The 15,443-nt window shown below is 50.8% G+C and overlaps 1 protein-coding gene across 1 annotated transcript in view; it reads left to right on the forward strand.

Moving 5' to 3' along the window:
• The window catches only part of LOC131266082 (uncharacterized), a 127,344-nt gene that overhangs the window by 49,485 nt on the left and 62,416 nt on the right, over nt 1–15,443 (forward strand). The window contains exons 11-17 of the mRNA XM_058268435.1: nt 13–4,614; nt 5,372–5,554; nt 5,643–5,774; nt 5,845–7,659; nt 7,734–7,826; nt 10,778–11,587; nt 13,264–14,595. Of these exons, the coding sequence (XP_058124418.1) occupies nt 13–4,614; nt 5,372–5,554; nt 5,643–5,774; nt 5,845–7,659; nt 7,734–7,826; nt 10,778–11,587; nt 13,264–14,595 (8,967 nt within the window). The remainder of the gene's footprint in view (nt 1–12; nt 4,615–5,371; nt 5,555–5,642; nt 5,775–5,844; nt 7,660–7,733; nt 7,827–10,777; nt 11,588–13,263; nt 14,596–15,443) is intronic.

Raw genomic sequence — 15,443 nt, forward strand, 5'->3', positions numbered from 1 at the left:
GTTTCCCTCTAGCGGTTTCATCGCCCGCCTGTGAACCGTCCTGCGGGCAGAATGCCCACTGCGAATACGGTGTGGTACAGAACGTGTGCATTTGCAACCCGGGAACCTCGGGCAACCCGTACGGACTGTGCGAGCCCCAGCAGCGGAACATGTGCGCCCGGATGCGTTGCGGTACGAATGCGGAATGTCGCGAAACGCTTACCACCGCGGAGTGCGTTTGTCCGGGTGGGTTCAGTGGCAATCCATACGTTGCTTGTCGGGATGTGGACGAGTGCTCGTCGCCGGGTGTTTGCGGCGAGGGCGCACTGTGCATCAATACGGCCGGTAGCTTCGATTGTCGGTGCGGGCCGGGCTTTGGTGGAAATCCGTTCGTCATGTGTTCGGCCATCGAGAAGAGCGTGTGCGACAATCCGCGACGCTGCCAGTGCGGCAAGAACCTGCAGTGCCCGCCGGGATATAGCTGCGAGCGGGGTGTCTGCAGGGATCTATGTGCGAAGACCACGTGTGGGCCACGGGCAGCTTGCGACTCGGGACGCTGCGTATGCCCACCGGGCTACACCGGTAACGCGGAGGACCGTGTGACCGGGTGCGTTCAGGAAGGCCAGTGCGACAGCGATGCGGACTGCGAGAGCTCGAAGATTTGCTTCCAACTTGGCAAGGGAGTGCGCCGGTGTGTGGACGCCTGCAGCAAGGTACAGTGCGGACCGAACGCACTCTGCGTGTCGAACGATCATCGCAGTACTTGCATCTGTGCCCCGAGCTACGTCGGTAATCCCGGCGATCTTACGGTGGGATGTCAGCAGGAGGCGAAGCTGGTAGCCGAGTGCCGCACGGATGGCGAATGCAAGGAGGGACACGTGTGTACCGTCACCGAAACGGGCCTGCATGCGTGCGTTAACCCGTGCAGTATGGTCGAGTGCGGTGTGCACGAAACTTGTACACTGAACGAAGCCAAGCAACCGGTCTGCCATTGCCAGAGCGGATACCGCTGGAACCCGGTGTCGTCGACCTGTGTCAAACCGTCGATTCCGGACTGCACGACGGACGCCGACTGCCATCAGGTGGCTGCTTGTCGTCAGGATGAGGTTGGGGTGCTCAAGTGTGTTGCCGTTTGCACGGAATTTACCTGCCCGCCGAACTCGGTGTGCGTCTCGTCAAACCACAAGGGAAGCTGCCAGTGTCTCCCCGGGTACACCGGAAACCCGAACGATCGTAATGGATGCCGACCGGAGCAACAGAACACCTGCCTCACGAGCGCAGAGTGTGCCGAATCGGACGCTTGTGTTACGCACGAGGGAGCGCTCGGCTGTCGGCCCGCGTGCGAGGGCATACAGTGCGGACCATTCGCGATCTGCGTCACCAACAACCATCTGGCCCAGTGTCAATGTCCGCCCGGTTCGTACACTGGCGATCCGTACGATCTCGCTAAAGGATGCCAGTCGGTACCGTGTGTTTACAACCGCGACTGTCCATCGAACCAGCTTTGCAACCGGATGACGCACAGTTGCGTGGACGTGTGCCAGGAGGACACCTGTGGTGAGAACGCCGTCTGTATCGCGGAAAACCATCGCTCCGTGTGCCAGTGTCCGCCCGGGTACAAGGCAAACCCGATCGCCGATGTGGAGTGCGCGCTGGTGAAGTCATGCGAGCCGAACCCATGCCACCCGTCGGCCACCTGCGAACCGGGTCCGGATGGATACATCTGCAAGTGCCCGGTGGGACAGATTGGAAACCCGCTTACCGGCTGTCGGGATGAGGGTGAGTGCCCGAACGGGGACATTCAGTGTCCGGAGAGTAGTGCCTGCGTCAACGGGAAGTGCGTCGATCCGTGCGTGGGCGCTTGTGGCATCAACTCGCAGTGTGCCGTCATTAACCGGACGCCGGTGTGTAACTGCAAGGCAAAGTACGTGCCCGGTGCGACCGGATCGGCTCGGGATGGTTGTGTACGCCAGCGAAGCGGATGTTTGAACGATCTCGACTGCAATGGGGATGTTTGTCGCGGTGGCCAGTGTATGGTTGCGTGTCGCAACACGAACGATTGCTCACCTGGAGAACGCTGCCAGGGTAGTGTTTGTACCGTGCCCTGTTCTGCCCACAGCCAGTGCGCCGAAGGACAGGCGTGTGCCGTTGGAACCTGTACGATCGGATGCCGCAGCAGTAAGGATTGCGCCGGTTCACTGGCCTGCATCGACTTCAAGTGTACGGATCCGTGCGCGGCTGGTAATGCTTGTGGACCGAACGCCCTGTGCACAACGAAGGATCACGTGCCGCAGTGCTCTTGTCCCGCCGGCTTCGAAGGTAATCCGTCGCCCGATCAGGGATGTGTACGTATGCCAACAACCTGTGAATCGTCGGCTCAGTGTGCCGCAGGGCATATGTGTATCGCGAACCAATGCAGCCTGCCCTGCTCGGAAACGACGGCTCCGTGTGCCGTCGGTGAACGCTGTCACAACAATATCTGCGCCAAGGTGTGCTACACGAACAACAACTGTCTGCCGGGTGAGGTGTGCACCGAGGCCGGAGTTTGCGTGCCAGGGTGTGCGACCGATGCCGACTGTCCTTCGCAGCGCATCTGCCAGGCAGGCAAGTGCAAGTGCATGAAAGGATTTATCGGTACGCCGTACGGATGTGCGGATATTGACGAGTGCTCGGAAGCGCCATGTCATCCGACGGCCGTTTGCGACAACATTCCTGGATCGTACCGCTGCCAGTGCCCCGACGGATCGGTAGGTGATGCTTACACGAGCCCGGGCTGTCGCAAACCGAACCAATGCAACAAAGACACAGACTGTACGGACGAGCTAGCCTGCATCGGGGGCAAATGTCGTAGCCCTTGCAGCACCAAGCAGTGCGGATTGAACGCGGAGTGTCAGGTTGTGGACCATCGGGCGGAATGCTTCTGCCCTTCCGGCTACCTGGGCGACGCGATGGACCGCGAAACGGTCGGTTGTTTCAAGGTGGAGTGTGTCCATCACGAGGACTGCTCGATGGATCGTGTATGCAGCGACGATTCGAACAAGTGTATCAATCCGTGCGAACAAATCAATTGCGGACGAGGAACGTGTCAGATCGCAAACCACGAGGCATCGTGCGCCTGCTACCAGGGGTATGCCTTCGTGAACGGGAAGTGTGAGGACATCGATGAATGTAAGGGTGATCAACAGTGTCACGAGAGTGCGATCTGCGAGAACCTCCCCGGCAGCTTCGTTTGCTCCTGCCCACCCGGGTTGGTGGGGGATCCGGTCAGGGAAGGTTGTAAGAGCGCCGCCGAATGCATCTCGAACGAAGACTGTCCAAATGGGGCCGTGTGTGTGGACTCCAAATGCCGGAATCCATGCGCCGAGGAAAGTGTGTGCGGAGAGAATGCGCTCTGCACGGTGCTCGGTGATCGGGCGCAGTGCGAATGTCCACCGATGAGTCGAGGCGATCCGAAGGTCGCCTGCCGGAAGGTGGAATGTACGAACGCGGACGAGTGCACGACGGACAAAACCTGCATCGGGTACCGGTGCCGCGACCCTTGTACGCTTAAGGCTGCCTGCGGCAACAGTGCGAACTGCGTGACTAAGAACCATCTGGCCGTTTGCTCGTGCCAACCGGGCACAACCGGCAACCCGCTGCTCGGGTGCGTTCCCCTCCAGTACTGTAACAGCGATCAGCAATGCCCAACGGGGACGAAGTGCAGTGGTGGAGTGTGTTCCTCCCTGTGCGCCACCAACCGCGACTGCATCGACGATCAACTGTGCATCCAGGGGGTCTGTCAGCCAACGTGCCGCTCGAACACGACCTGCCCGGACTTTCAGTACTGCCACAATGGTATCTGTACGCAGGAGTTCAAGTGCCGCTCGGACGAAGACTGCGATGCGGACGAGATGTGCATCACCGACTCGAGTGGCCGTTCGGAGTGTCGTAACGCATGTAATGCCGGGCGTGTCCTGTGCGGCCGGAATGCTGACTGTGCCGCCCGCAACCATGCGGCCGAATGTGAATGCAAGCAAGGGTTCTTCCGCGATGCGACCGGCGTTTGCCGCAAGATCGAGTGTCAAACCGACGACGACTGTTCCTCGGACAAGATGTGCGAGAATCATGCGTGCAAGATCGCCTGTCTAACGAGTGAAACACCATGCGGGCCGAACGCGCTCTGCTCGGCGGAAAACCACCGGCAGGTGTGCTACTGTCAGCCGGGCTTTACCGGCGATCCGCGCCAAGGCTGCTCGCTGGTCGACTTTTGCAAGGAGAAACCGTGTGGTCCCGGGGCCAAGTGTCGCAATAGCCGCGGTTCGTACCGTTGCTCGTGCCCGGTCGGACTGGTTGGTGATCCGTATCTGACCGGTTGCAAGAAGGCGTCCGAGTGCGACCAGGATAGCGACTGTCCCGAGGCAGCCGAATGCGTCACGGTGGGTGGAGAATCGAAGTGTCGTGACGTTTGCGCCAACGTGGCCTGCGGACCGAACGCGGAATGTACGGCACGCAACCATAACGCCGACTGCCGCTGCCGCCAGCGGTACGACGGCGATGCGAAGGATCTCGTCAATGGCTGCAAGCCGAAGGCGATGGCCTGCAAGCGCAACCAGGACTGCCCAGAAAATTCCTACTGCCACGGGCAGGTCTGCAAACGTAAGTTCGGCTGTCCGGGTGATTTTCGGGTGATTTCCGGGTGGGCTAGAAAATGACAAGAGGAGTGCTACACCGTGTTGGTTCCTTCGCCGAGCGGAACACAAATTTATGTGAACAAATTCATTGTTTTTGTAAACAGATCCTACAGGAAGGCAAACAACCTACGACAATAAGTGTTTTTCCTTTGCAGTACACTTCTATATGATTATTCCCCTTCTTTTCCACAATCTCCTTTTCGACACTTTCAACCGAAAACAAACAGATCACTCATTGCAAAACGATCGTACATCTAGCACAACTGATAAATTAAACATCAGCATTGCACGGGATACCGCGAACGTAAAACCACTAAATTCATTTTCATTTAATTATCTCCGAACTATAGTAAACACGTAATATGTTGACTCTTACTAGTATTGTTAACAATTTATCCAACATGCCAACCAATCAACAACCAATCAACCAAACTCACAGAACCGCTGCGCGGCACAAAAGCGTCATTCGAATCACACGGCTTCGTGATCTCTAGTAGGCCGGCTAGAAAAAACAAAGTAAACTGTCAAAACATTCAACATCGCAGTAAACAATAGCGTTAATTCATTCTCACACCTAGTTTGTCAAATCTTCACCTGATAATTAATTTTTCACCTAACGAAATTGTTAAATCAAGGGGAAAATGTGGGACTACGTGGGGTTAATGAAGTTGCCAGTGTGGACCTTCTTGAAACTGACCGAAGTTGTGCGATTATTTCCACAGCGGCCTGCTCCGAAACCGACGAATGTAATCAGGACGAGGTGTGCTCCAACGGGCAGTGCATCAATCCATGCCACGAACCAAATGCGTGTGGTATGAATGCCGAATGCCTGATGGGTGCACATGCCAAGCAGTGTTCCTGCCCGGCAGGATTCACCGGCGATCCGGCTCTAGAGTGTGTGCGAGGTGAGTAGCGCCGGGTGGTGCCGGGAAGCCAAAAGTGGTGACAACACCAAAACATCCCTTAATACCGTGTGTTTCGTTCCGTTTCTAGTTCCGATTTCGTGTGCCTCGAGCGCCGACTGTGTCGACGGTAGCGTCTGCAAGGAATCGATGTGCCTGCCACGATGCCGAAACGATCAGGAATGTGCGCTGAACGAGAAGTGTCTTCAGGGAAGCTGCATGCGTAAGTATTTTCTGCGGATAAGATCCAAGGAGTCTTCGTTGCTAATACTTTTTTCTTCTGTCCCTCGTAGTGACTTGTCGGCTGGATAACGATTGCTTCCTTGGGCACATTTGTCTAAGCGGACGCTGTGTGTACGGATGCCACGCGGACAGTGACTGCAGTGCGAGCGAAACGTGCCGTGACAACCGGTGTGTCAATCCGTGCTCGGATAGCCCGTGTGGACCGAATGCGGCGTGCACCGTGGTCAACCATCGTGCCAGCTGCTCTTGCTTCACTGGAATGGTACCGAGTCCGACGGCAAAGGTGGGTTGCGTACGTGCACCTGCCCTGCAGTGTACGGAGAATCGTGACTGCGCCGACGGAACATCCTGCATCGATCGTATGTGTCGGCCGGTGTGTGCCAATGACCAGGGCTGTCTGAACAATGAGCGTTGCGATGGCGGTTCGTGTCGACCGATCTGCCGCAAGGACGACGACTGCCGTACCGGTGAAATATGCCAGGGACAGACGTGCATGATCGGGTGCCGATCGGACAGTGGATGTGCTGATCAGCTGGCTTGCATTGGACAGCAGTGTACCGATCCGTGCCAAGAACCGACCGCTTGCGGAACAAACGCCGAATGTGTGGTCATCAACCATCGGAAGCAGTGCAGCTGTCCGGGTGGTTTAGTGGGTGATCCGTTCGGGCTTGGCTGCCGAGTGGAGACACGGCTCTGCCAGTTACGTACCGATTGTCCCAAGGGACAGGCGTGCTATAGTGGGACGTGTATGCAGACTTGCCGTAACGATCAGAACTGTTTGGCCGATGAACGGTGCGTACGAGGAACGTGTCGCACGGTATGCAACAGTGATGCATCTTGCGGAAGCGGTCTAATCTGCGAAGGACGCATTTGTCAGGCGGGTTGCCGCTCGGATACGCAGTGTTCCAACGAACAGGCTTGCATCAACAAGAAATGCACAGACCCGTGCGCCACGCTCGGCCAGTGTGGCTCGTGCTCGGAGTGTAAGGTGATCGATCACGGTGTACAGTGCAGCTGCCCGAACGGTTACCTCGGCAATCCGCTGGTAGCGTGCAGCCCACCGGTGGAAAAGTGTCACGCTCAGTGTACCTGCGACGAAGATGGAATGTACTGTGTAAAAGCTTGCCGCCAGCTGAAGGATTGTGGCTGTGGACAAACGTGCAGTCGAGGCAAGTGCCGAGCGAAATGCAACCCGGGCAACTGTCCAGCGGGGCTACTCTGCCAGAATGGCGCTTGCGTGGCTGGATGTCGGACAAATGTGGATTGTCCGAGCGAGCGCACATGCACCAACGGCAAGTGTGTTGATCCGTGCGCTGGTGGAAAAGCGTGCGGAAAGAACGCGCTCTGCCAGGTTTCGGACCACCGCTCACTGTGCCTGTGTCCGGACGGTTTCCAGGGTGATCCGGCTGTGGGATGTGTGCAGTACGAATGCCAGACAAACGACGATTGCGAACTGGACAAGAAATGTGCCAACGGAAAGTGTACCAACCCGTGCCTGATTCCAGGTGCCTGCGGCCTCAATGCGCAATGCCGTGTCGTGAACCGGCAGGCGCAGTGCAGCTGTACACCCGGTTTCTACGGAAACGCTCGCCAGGAGTGTCAGTCGGTGCAGAAGAACAGCTGCGCTCAGAATCCTTGCGGCGAGAATACCGTCTGCCGGGAGGACGAGCAGGGCTTCGAGTGTTCTTGCGAGCCGGGCTGCGTCGGCGATCCTCGACAGGGTTGTCTGTGCGAGGGCAAGCTGAAGAAGGACGACTGCGAGCAGTACGCATGCGGCACGAACGCTGTGTGTCGGATGACACAATGGGGCGCACCGTCGTGCGTTTGCCTACCGACACACCCGCACGGAGACCCCTACATGTCATGTAAGTCGCAACACACACCGATATCCTGAACACAACCTGAAGTGATACTAATCTTTTCCCTTGCTTTTCAACAGGTACCAAGGAAGACACCGATACCGACTGTCGTACGGTCGGTTGCGTCGAAGGAGAGTGTGTGCGCGATGGGGCCAAGTTTATCTGCCGCAAAGGTAAGCCGAAATTTTCTTCACTTATGCTTTCCACCTCCTGCCCTCCGATTGGCTTAAACCAAAACGAGTGTACTTACCCTGCCGTATCTTTTGACGATACGCGGATCAGGTTCCTGTACTGTTCGCCGCCCTACGTCCTGCGAACAGTAATGGTTCCTAGGTCCGTTTAAGCTCACCAATTAAACTCAACGCATCATCCTCTAATATGCTCTCATGCCCAACGATCGGGCATCAACGGAACAGTTGTGCCGATCGATGGGCCATTTTTGATATCATCTTCTCTAAACTATTAATCGGATGATTAAAAAGCGATCACCTCGAACAACTAAGACTTGTTCTAATATCGGAACTTAATTAAAATCCTAATCTGTTATTCACCCATCACCAACCAATATTATCTGTCACTATTGTTCCTAAGTTTATACAGATAGTCTTTATTTAGCATAATTGCATGGATGTATTCATCCATCTATTTTATTTTTTGTGTAATACATCGTTTAATGTGAGTACACTTAGCGGAATATGACGCTTTTACCCGAAATCGAAACTTGTTAAACATTGACGAAACAATAAGTTTCATACGGAAACTTTAAGCTGTGATATATTTTCACTGTCATGTACCAGTTTCCACTTAATGCCGTTTTTTCTTGCAATTGTTTTAAAGATCTGTGATAAAACAAAGATGTAATGTTATGTTCGAGCAATGTTGCCCCACACACAAAATTTCACACCAAAGTCTGAACATACACTACTCACCGTACACTTGCGCAAAAAGGCAAACAAAAATATGGGGGTTCATAAGAGCCCTTCCACTACACCCTAGGTTAGTAATTCGACGTGTTTTTCGTCTTGTGTATAAATTTACAGCAAACAAAATCAACCAAAAAAAACCGCACGACTTATTCTACTGATATATCTGCATATATACATATCTTATTACACCCTTTATCCTCTGTTTTGCGAATCTGTACTGTTTGGTTTTATTTTTTCTAATTCGATTTTCTTAACGGACGAGCTTATTCTAACTGGATACAGAGTCGTTTGTTTGTTTGTCATTAAATCAAACCAAAAACCGATCTAATGTTCAGAAATGTCGCTGTCAACATCGCGGTTACCCAATCTGCGCTGCATTTACTTCGTTCGTTTAACGTTAGCCATTTCGCTCGCGTCCAACTGGTCTTGTCCTCGAATTGTCATAGATGGACAGCCAGAGGCGTGCGACAACAGACAAACATATTTACGTTTCCACATCGAACAATTGCCTAGTTTGCTAGTTAGTTAGTTAGTTAGCTAAACACCCAATCTTTACCCCGGTTTGATATTTCGCGCTTCTACCACGTGTACCATATCCAACGTGTGTTTGCAGCATTTGTTGTGCATTGTCTTTGATTCGATTAATGCTGAGCCTGTTACCAAATATTTGTACGTAGCGTATCGCACCCCACCCAGTCCAGCGAATGGATAAGAAATTATTTCAAAGGATATCCGTTGCCGTAGTTCTACTTTTCATTATCTCTTTCACTTTTTACCTACCCTCCTCTCTCTATTGAATTGCTTCTTGCCAGATTGGGAACTGTGGACGGGACACTTCTCACATATAGTTCACTACTTGCACGTGTTAGGCCTCGGGTTTTGTATGTGTAAACAAAGTTGGGTTACGTACGGGTTTGCGATTTTTGTTTGTTTTGTTTTTTTTTTCATTTTTGTTCACTATATACTTTTTTAAAATTTTGTAATACAACTTTTATTCAAGTTTTACTCAAAAACACACAAATATTGGTTTGTTTTGCACTTGTTTCCTAGTATCCAAATTGATTTTCAATCTTCTTTTTATCCATTTCGTTTCTCTCTTGTCTTCCTTTTTCTTTGTTTATTCTTATTTTCTTTTTTAATCGCTATCTCTTTTCCTTATATTGCTATCTATTTTTCTACTTTTCTTCTTCTTTTATTGTCTCCGTTTCTTCTGCAAATCTTTTTGCTTTTTCCCCAAAGCTTTTTCAAGTATGATGAAATTTCATTCGACTTTTTTTATCCCTCGCGTGTATGTGTGTGTTTATTCATCTCCTACTAAAAGTATGTTAAAGTATGTGAATGAGCTTGTACCTCATCTGTACATATATAAGAATATAAACTGATTTGGAGCGCATACCTTGCGCTTAGTACTTCCAATTCGATCGACTACTAGGACAGTGCCGATAAAATTGTCTCACCCAACTCCTTCTAGTCTCCTCAGTCGGAGTCTCACCCTTTCTCTACCCTCTGGCCATCTCCTTTTGTTAACGGAAGGTTTCCTATTTTGTCCCGTTCATGTCTATTATCCTCCACCTGTGTTTTCCCTGTTACTTCTAAACCTATTTCCCCCGGGCAGAGCGCATGTGTGTTGGATGTAATTGCTATTGTGAGAGTATACGATCAGCGACCGATACGATTAGCCATACAGCGTTGATCGGTTTCGGAACCACCGTCACCACAGTTCCTTACGCGACCATCTGGCATCCATCGAGACCCTGTTGGCGGCAGGTCAATTCCCTGCTGTTGTTTCCCGTTTCAAGTCGTTCACGATCTGTCTGTGCTATGCTTTTGAAATAATTTCGCAACATTTCCATTCCCGGGATATGGTGGGCTGCCATGCGACCATTTCCAGAGACGTTTGCTATCTCTTCCGTATACTGTTGCGTAAACATCCCGAAACAGTGCAACAGGAATGCGCCTACGCAATGGACTGCTCAAAAGGCATGAGCTCTAGGATTTTGTCAGGGTACGGTTTTCTCCTCTCTTCGACACATCGCGTACAACTTTTGGCCAACAGTTCAGTGGTTTATACTAGCGGATAGGCGACGAAAGTGGACGAGCAAACTGCATCCTCCGCCCATTCTCTACCGAACGAAACCACCACCTCAACCACCACCACTTACCAACCAATCCACTTATCATCACAACAACACCTCTAGACGAATCCTGCGCAAACGATTTGCAATGTGCCAATGATAAGGCCTGCATAGGAGGCAAATGCTCCGACCCGTGCTCGCTGCGGGGCGCTTGCGGCGACAATGCGCTCTGCCAGACGGTGCTGCACCGGCCACGGTGCTCGTGCCCGAGCTGCTACATCGGCCGCCCGAACGTCGAATGTAAACCGGACCCCAAGTGCGAAGAAGTGCGCACCACCCCGCGACCGAACGATCCGAAGATAGTGACGGTGGCGTGCGAGACCGACGGCGACTGCCACGAACGTCTGCGCTGCGACGCTAGCGGACAGTGCAGCGACCCGTGCACGGTGCCGACCCCGTTCGCTTGCGACCCCAACAAGAAGTGTGTCTCGCGGCGCCACCGGCCCAGCTGCGTTTGCGCACACGGCTTCATCGTCAATGACAGTGGCGAGCTGGTGTGCGCGCCGGAGAAGCGCGAGTGCTTCGGCGACGACGGCTGCGCCTCCAATCTGGCCTGCCTCGAGGGCCGGTGCGTCAATCCGTGCTTTGCCACCGGTACGCGCGCGGCCCCCTGCCCGGACGACAAGGCCTGCGTTGTGATGGACCACAGGCCGACGTGCGTGTGCATGAAGGACTGCAGTCCATCGCTGTCGATCTGCCTTCGCGATAGCGGATGTCCGGACGGGCTGGCCTGCCGCAACTACCAGTGCGTTAATCCGTGCGAGACGACCACTTGTGCCGACGATACGCCATGCTATGTCGAAGATCACAAACCAATCTGTAAATTCTGCCCGCCCGGATTCGTTAAAGATGCACGGCACGGATGTTTGAAAGGTAACATGAACACAAATCCAAACCACCACTCCTCTCTGTTTCTGTTCGTTTAGTGGCGACTAGCGCATTGATCAATAGCCGACCTCTTCTACTTCCGAATCATTTCCGCTACATGTTTCACTCTTCACTGTTTCTCTTTCTACTTATTTTATCTCTTCTGACTTCCTCCCGACATGAAATATCACGAATTGCCAACGAATCTATTCGAAAGGATGCCTCTACACCACTCTCCTTGTTAGGGTTTTTGTTAATCTTTTAGTCCATTTTATCTTCTCTTTTCTGTACTTCGTTGTAAGCCTGAACGTTTTTCTTTTAACAGAGCGTACTTCTCAAATCACTGTAAACACCCATCCAATACAATTATTCTGTATTTTGCATCGTTTTTTGTTTTCATCAATAATTTTTCGATATTTGTTACAGTCGTTGCGTTAACGATCTCCTTTATTATGTCTTCTTCCTTCTGCTTTTCATTTTCATCAACTTGGACTTTAAAGATGTATATTGTGGAATTGCTAAAGTGATATCTTGAACACATTATTGGGATTTGTTTATTCGACTGTGCTACAATCTTTCAAATTTTTCCTCTCATCTTTTTCATGTTTCGACTATCTCTTAACTGTCTTTTGCTATCAGCTTGCTCAAGTCTCTGTCAGCCACAACTTTGGTCGTTTTGTCGATGTTGAAGCAATGGCATAGTTGGAACACCACCGAGTGCACTGTTTTTAAGTGCTGATGGTGTTACGTATGGATAATAATTTGTCCAATAGTCCACACAATGACGGTCGCTGTTGAAAGTTATGCTCAATCATTCACACATGCTCATATGCCTTATCGATTCTCCATTACATATCTCTGGTCCTCTCACCAATCCCGGCCAGTCCCACCCAACCTTCCTTGACGGCAGCAAATACCTGTCGTATTACATAGATACGAAAACAGTAAAACATGTGCAATAATTTTTTCCTCATCTGTTTCTAAAAAAAGCACTTGCTGAACGTTTATGGCAGTATCAGCAAAAGTTACAACGGGATGAAAAACATTCACCAACATTGCAAACCACACCTTGGTACATGCTGATAGCAATAAAAGGCAACATTCAATGCGTTTCTCTCTATTTATCTGCGATTCTCTGATGCAGCCTCAATATCTGCCTGTCCTGTCTATATTTCGTATTGCATCTGTCACTTCATCTGTCTATCTGTCAATCTGTCTCTCTACGTCTCGTTTGTCTATCTACCTTTTTGTTCATTTGCGCTTTTATTTTGAACTTCAATGCTCAATGTTCCATTGTTACTAGCATCGAGTTCAAATCGGAGCATGGTTTGTTGTAAATAATCAAAATTGTTCGTGTAACATGACTTCGCCATGTTTTTCATAGGTTTAAATTTTCGTCTCCATTTTTCTTGTTCGCATAGTATTTTAAAAACCATACAAATTTGTATTTTTGCGTTCTGCCTATTCTCACATTGTCTCTTCCTTATCGTTCTACCACTGTCTTCCTTACGATACTGTTAACGTTCTTGTTTCTAAGTTCTGTTCTATCACATCTGTCCCCTGTGACTATGTTTAAAATGTAAAAACAGTCTTGTATATTATTTGTGTACCATCTAAGTGACATTTACCTCAATGTATTTATTTGTAACCTCACACCAACTACTTAAACCTTACTTTCACAGCTGTTGAGAAAGAAGAAAAGGAAGGAGAAGAAATTCAAGACATGAAGAGAGTCAACTGTTCGGAGCACTCCGACTGCGGCGAAAAATTGCACTGTTTAGTCGGCCTTTGCGTTGATCCTTGTAGGTCTGGTTGTGGTGAACGGGCGCATTGCACGGTTAAAGCACACCTTCCTCTTTGCTCCTGTCCTTCCGGTTTCACCGGGGATCCGTTCAAACGCTGCTCAGCGTTGGATGGTTCCACTAGCACCCCTTCCAACAAGCCATTCCCTGACAGTACGACTGAATATCCTGAGGAGTACTACAATGGGCAAAAAATTGATCGATCGGACGAGTTTACCACCGTGGAGTCGGATGACGTGAACACGAACGTAGCCAACGAAGTGCAGTCCTCTAGTACTTTGGCATACGATTCATCAGATGAAATTACCGCATCGTTAACTACGGTCAATGCTGCCGTCGAGAATGAAAGTACCACTGTTAACGATGATAACTTTAGTGAAAGTGAAACAGTTCCGTCGGTTATTACCACTCATCGTATCACGACTATTGTTCCGGAAAATCAAACTGATGAAGCATTTACCACGGCCACCTCTGCCTATTCAACAATTATCACAGAAGCCACCGACGATACCGTTGAGACGACGTTACAAGAAACTATGAGAACTACAAAGGTGTTGCCGGAAACAAGTAATACTACGTCAAAGCCCACCAGTCATGTCGATACCCTGACCAAACAAGATCGTAAGTCAGACGGATTGGAAACTCCAGATGGTGGCCAACGGCCTACCACGCCGATCGATGATCTCTTCGTCGAGTTGTCGTCCACGTCCAAGCACTACGAATTCATGCAGAAAAGTGAAGCCACCGTTACTCCTTTCGGAAAGAAGAGTTCCACGACGAGTATGACAACTGTGGAGGATATTACTACGACCACTGAGCAGAACCTGCCGGACGATCGTAGTATTCCGCTGTCAACTTCCGGCTACGAAGGTGACGAGTACATCGACGAAGATGATACAACAACCGAGCTGACAGTGGACACAACAACATTCCCGGCCAAAACGATAAAACCGACCAAAGAAGCTACCATGCCGTACGACCTGCTTCCAATGGGAACGACTGCCAGCCCACTGATGGAAGTCGTTCAATGTCGTACGGAGAGAGACTGCCACGCTAACGAAACATGCAGTGGAACCGTCTGTATCGATCCGTGCGTTCAGTTCAATCCCTGCCCTCAGGATATTCCTTGTCAAACCGTAAACCATGCCCCTGTGTGCTTGTGCAATAGCGAAACCGACACCGGTTACAGCGTTGATTGTATGAAAACATCAGGTAATATATCAAAAACCACAAAAAAAAATCATCCAACGCAACCAACTAGCTATCCTGTTTTAGTAGGCAGCCGCTCGGGCTCGGTACGTGGATTGGACGGGGTGAACTTGCGAATTATCTTCGAACTGGTTGTCTTTTCCTTTCTCTCATTTGGTCCCATCCTTGGTTGATCCTCATGTCCTGCACGCTAGATTGAACTGTAAGTCCTCCCGATCGCAATCACATGCATGCCACCGACATACAGGATTGACCCCGCATGCAACACTACTGAAGCGGGTGCTCAAGTGTAGAAGTGATGCGATTCGAGGTTTATCTCATTACCATTCTCGTATATTGTGCCTCGATGGATGCAGTGACTCGCAACTCAGCGGTCCTGTCCTTTTGGTAGACGACATGTTTAGACTTCTCATCCTGTCCATTTAGGTCCTCTTTCTTCACTTCGATCTGATTGCATTTGCGAGTGAGCTGTGTCTTCTCCGTAGTAAAGTCTGTCCTTTCTACGTTCGCAAGATTCGTCATGTTCACGGAAGCTTTGCTGGTGCCGCACTGCTAGTCCACGTACCGATCGGAGCTGGTGTTTGTCTCATTAGAATTGAACAGAAAAAAATACAATCGAACTGGAATTTGACATTGGCAATGCTCTCATTATCGTATCGTTTGGTTCATCACCCTCTCTACCGTTCTCGGCGTCTTTTGTGCTGTGATAAAAGGAGCGTGTGTCACCAAATGGCTCCCACACAGAGACACCCTACTGCAGATCAGACCACTGCAGCCGCATGATAAACTCTTCTGAGATCAGAGATCCATCAATTTTCCTCTTCTTTCTATCAGAGTGTATAGACTGATCG

The sequence above is a fragment of the Anopheles coustani genome, chromosome 2, assembly GCF_943734705.1.
Source record: "Anopheles coustani chromosome 2, idAnoCousDA_361_x.2, whole genome shotgun sequence".
In the NCBI taxonomy this organism is placed as follows: domain Eukaryota; kingdom Metazoa; phylum Arthropoda; class Insecta; order Diptera; family Culicidae; genus Anopheles; species Anopheles coustani.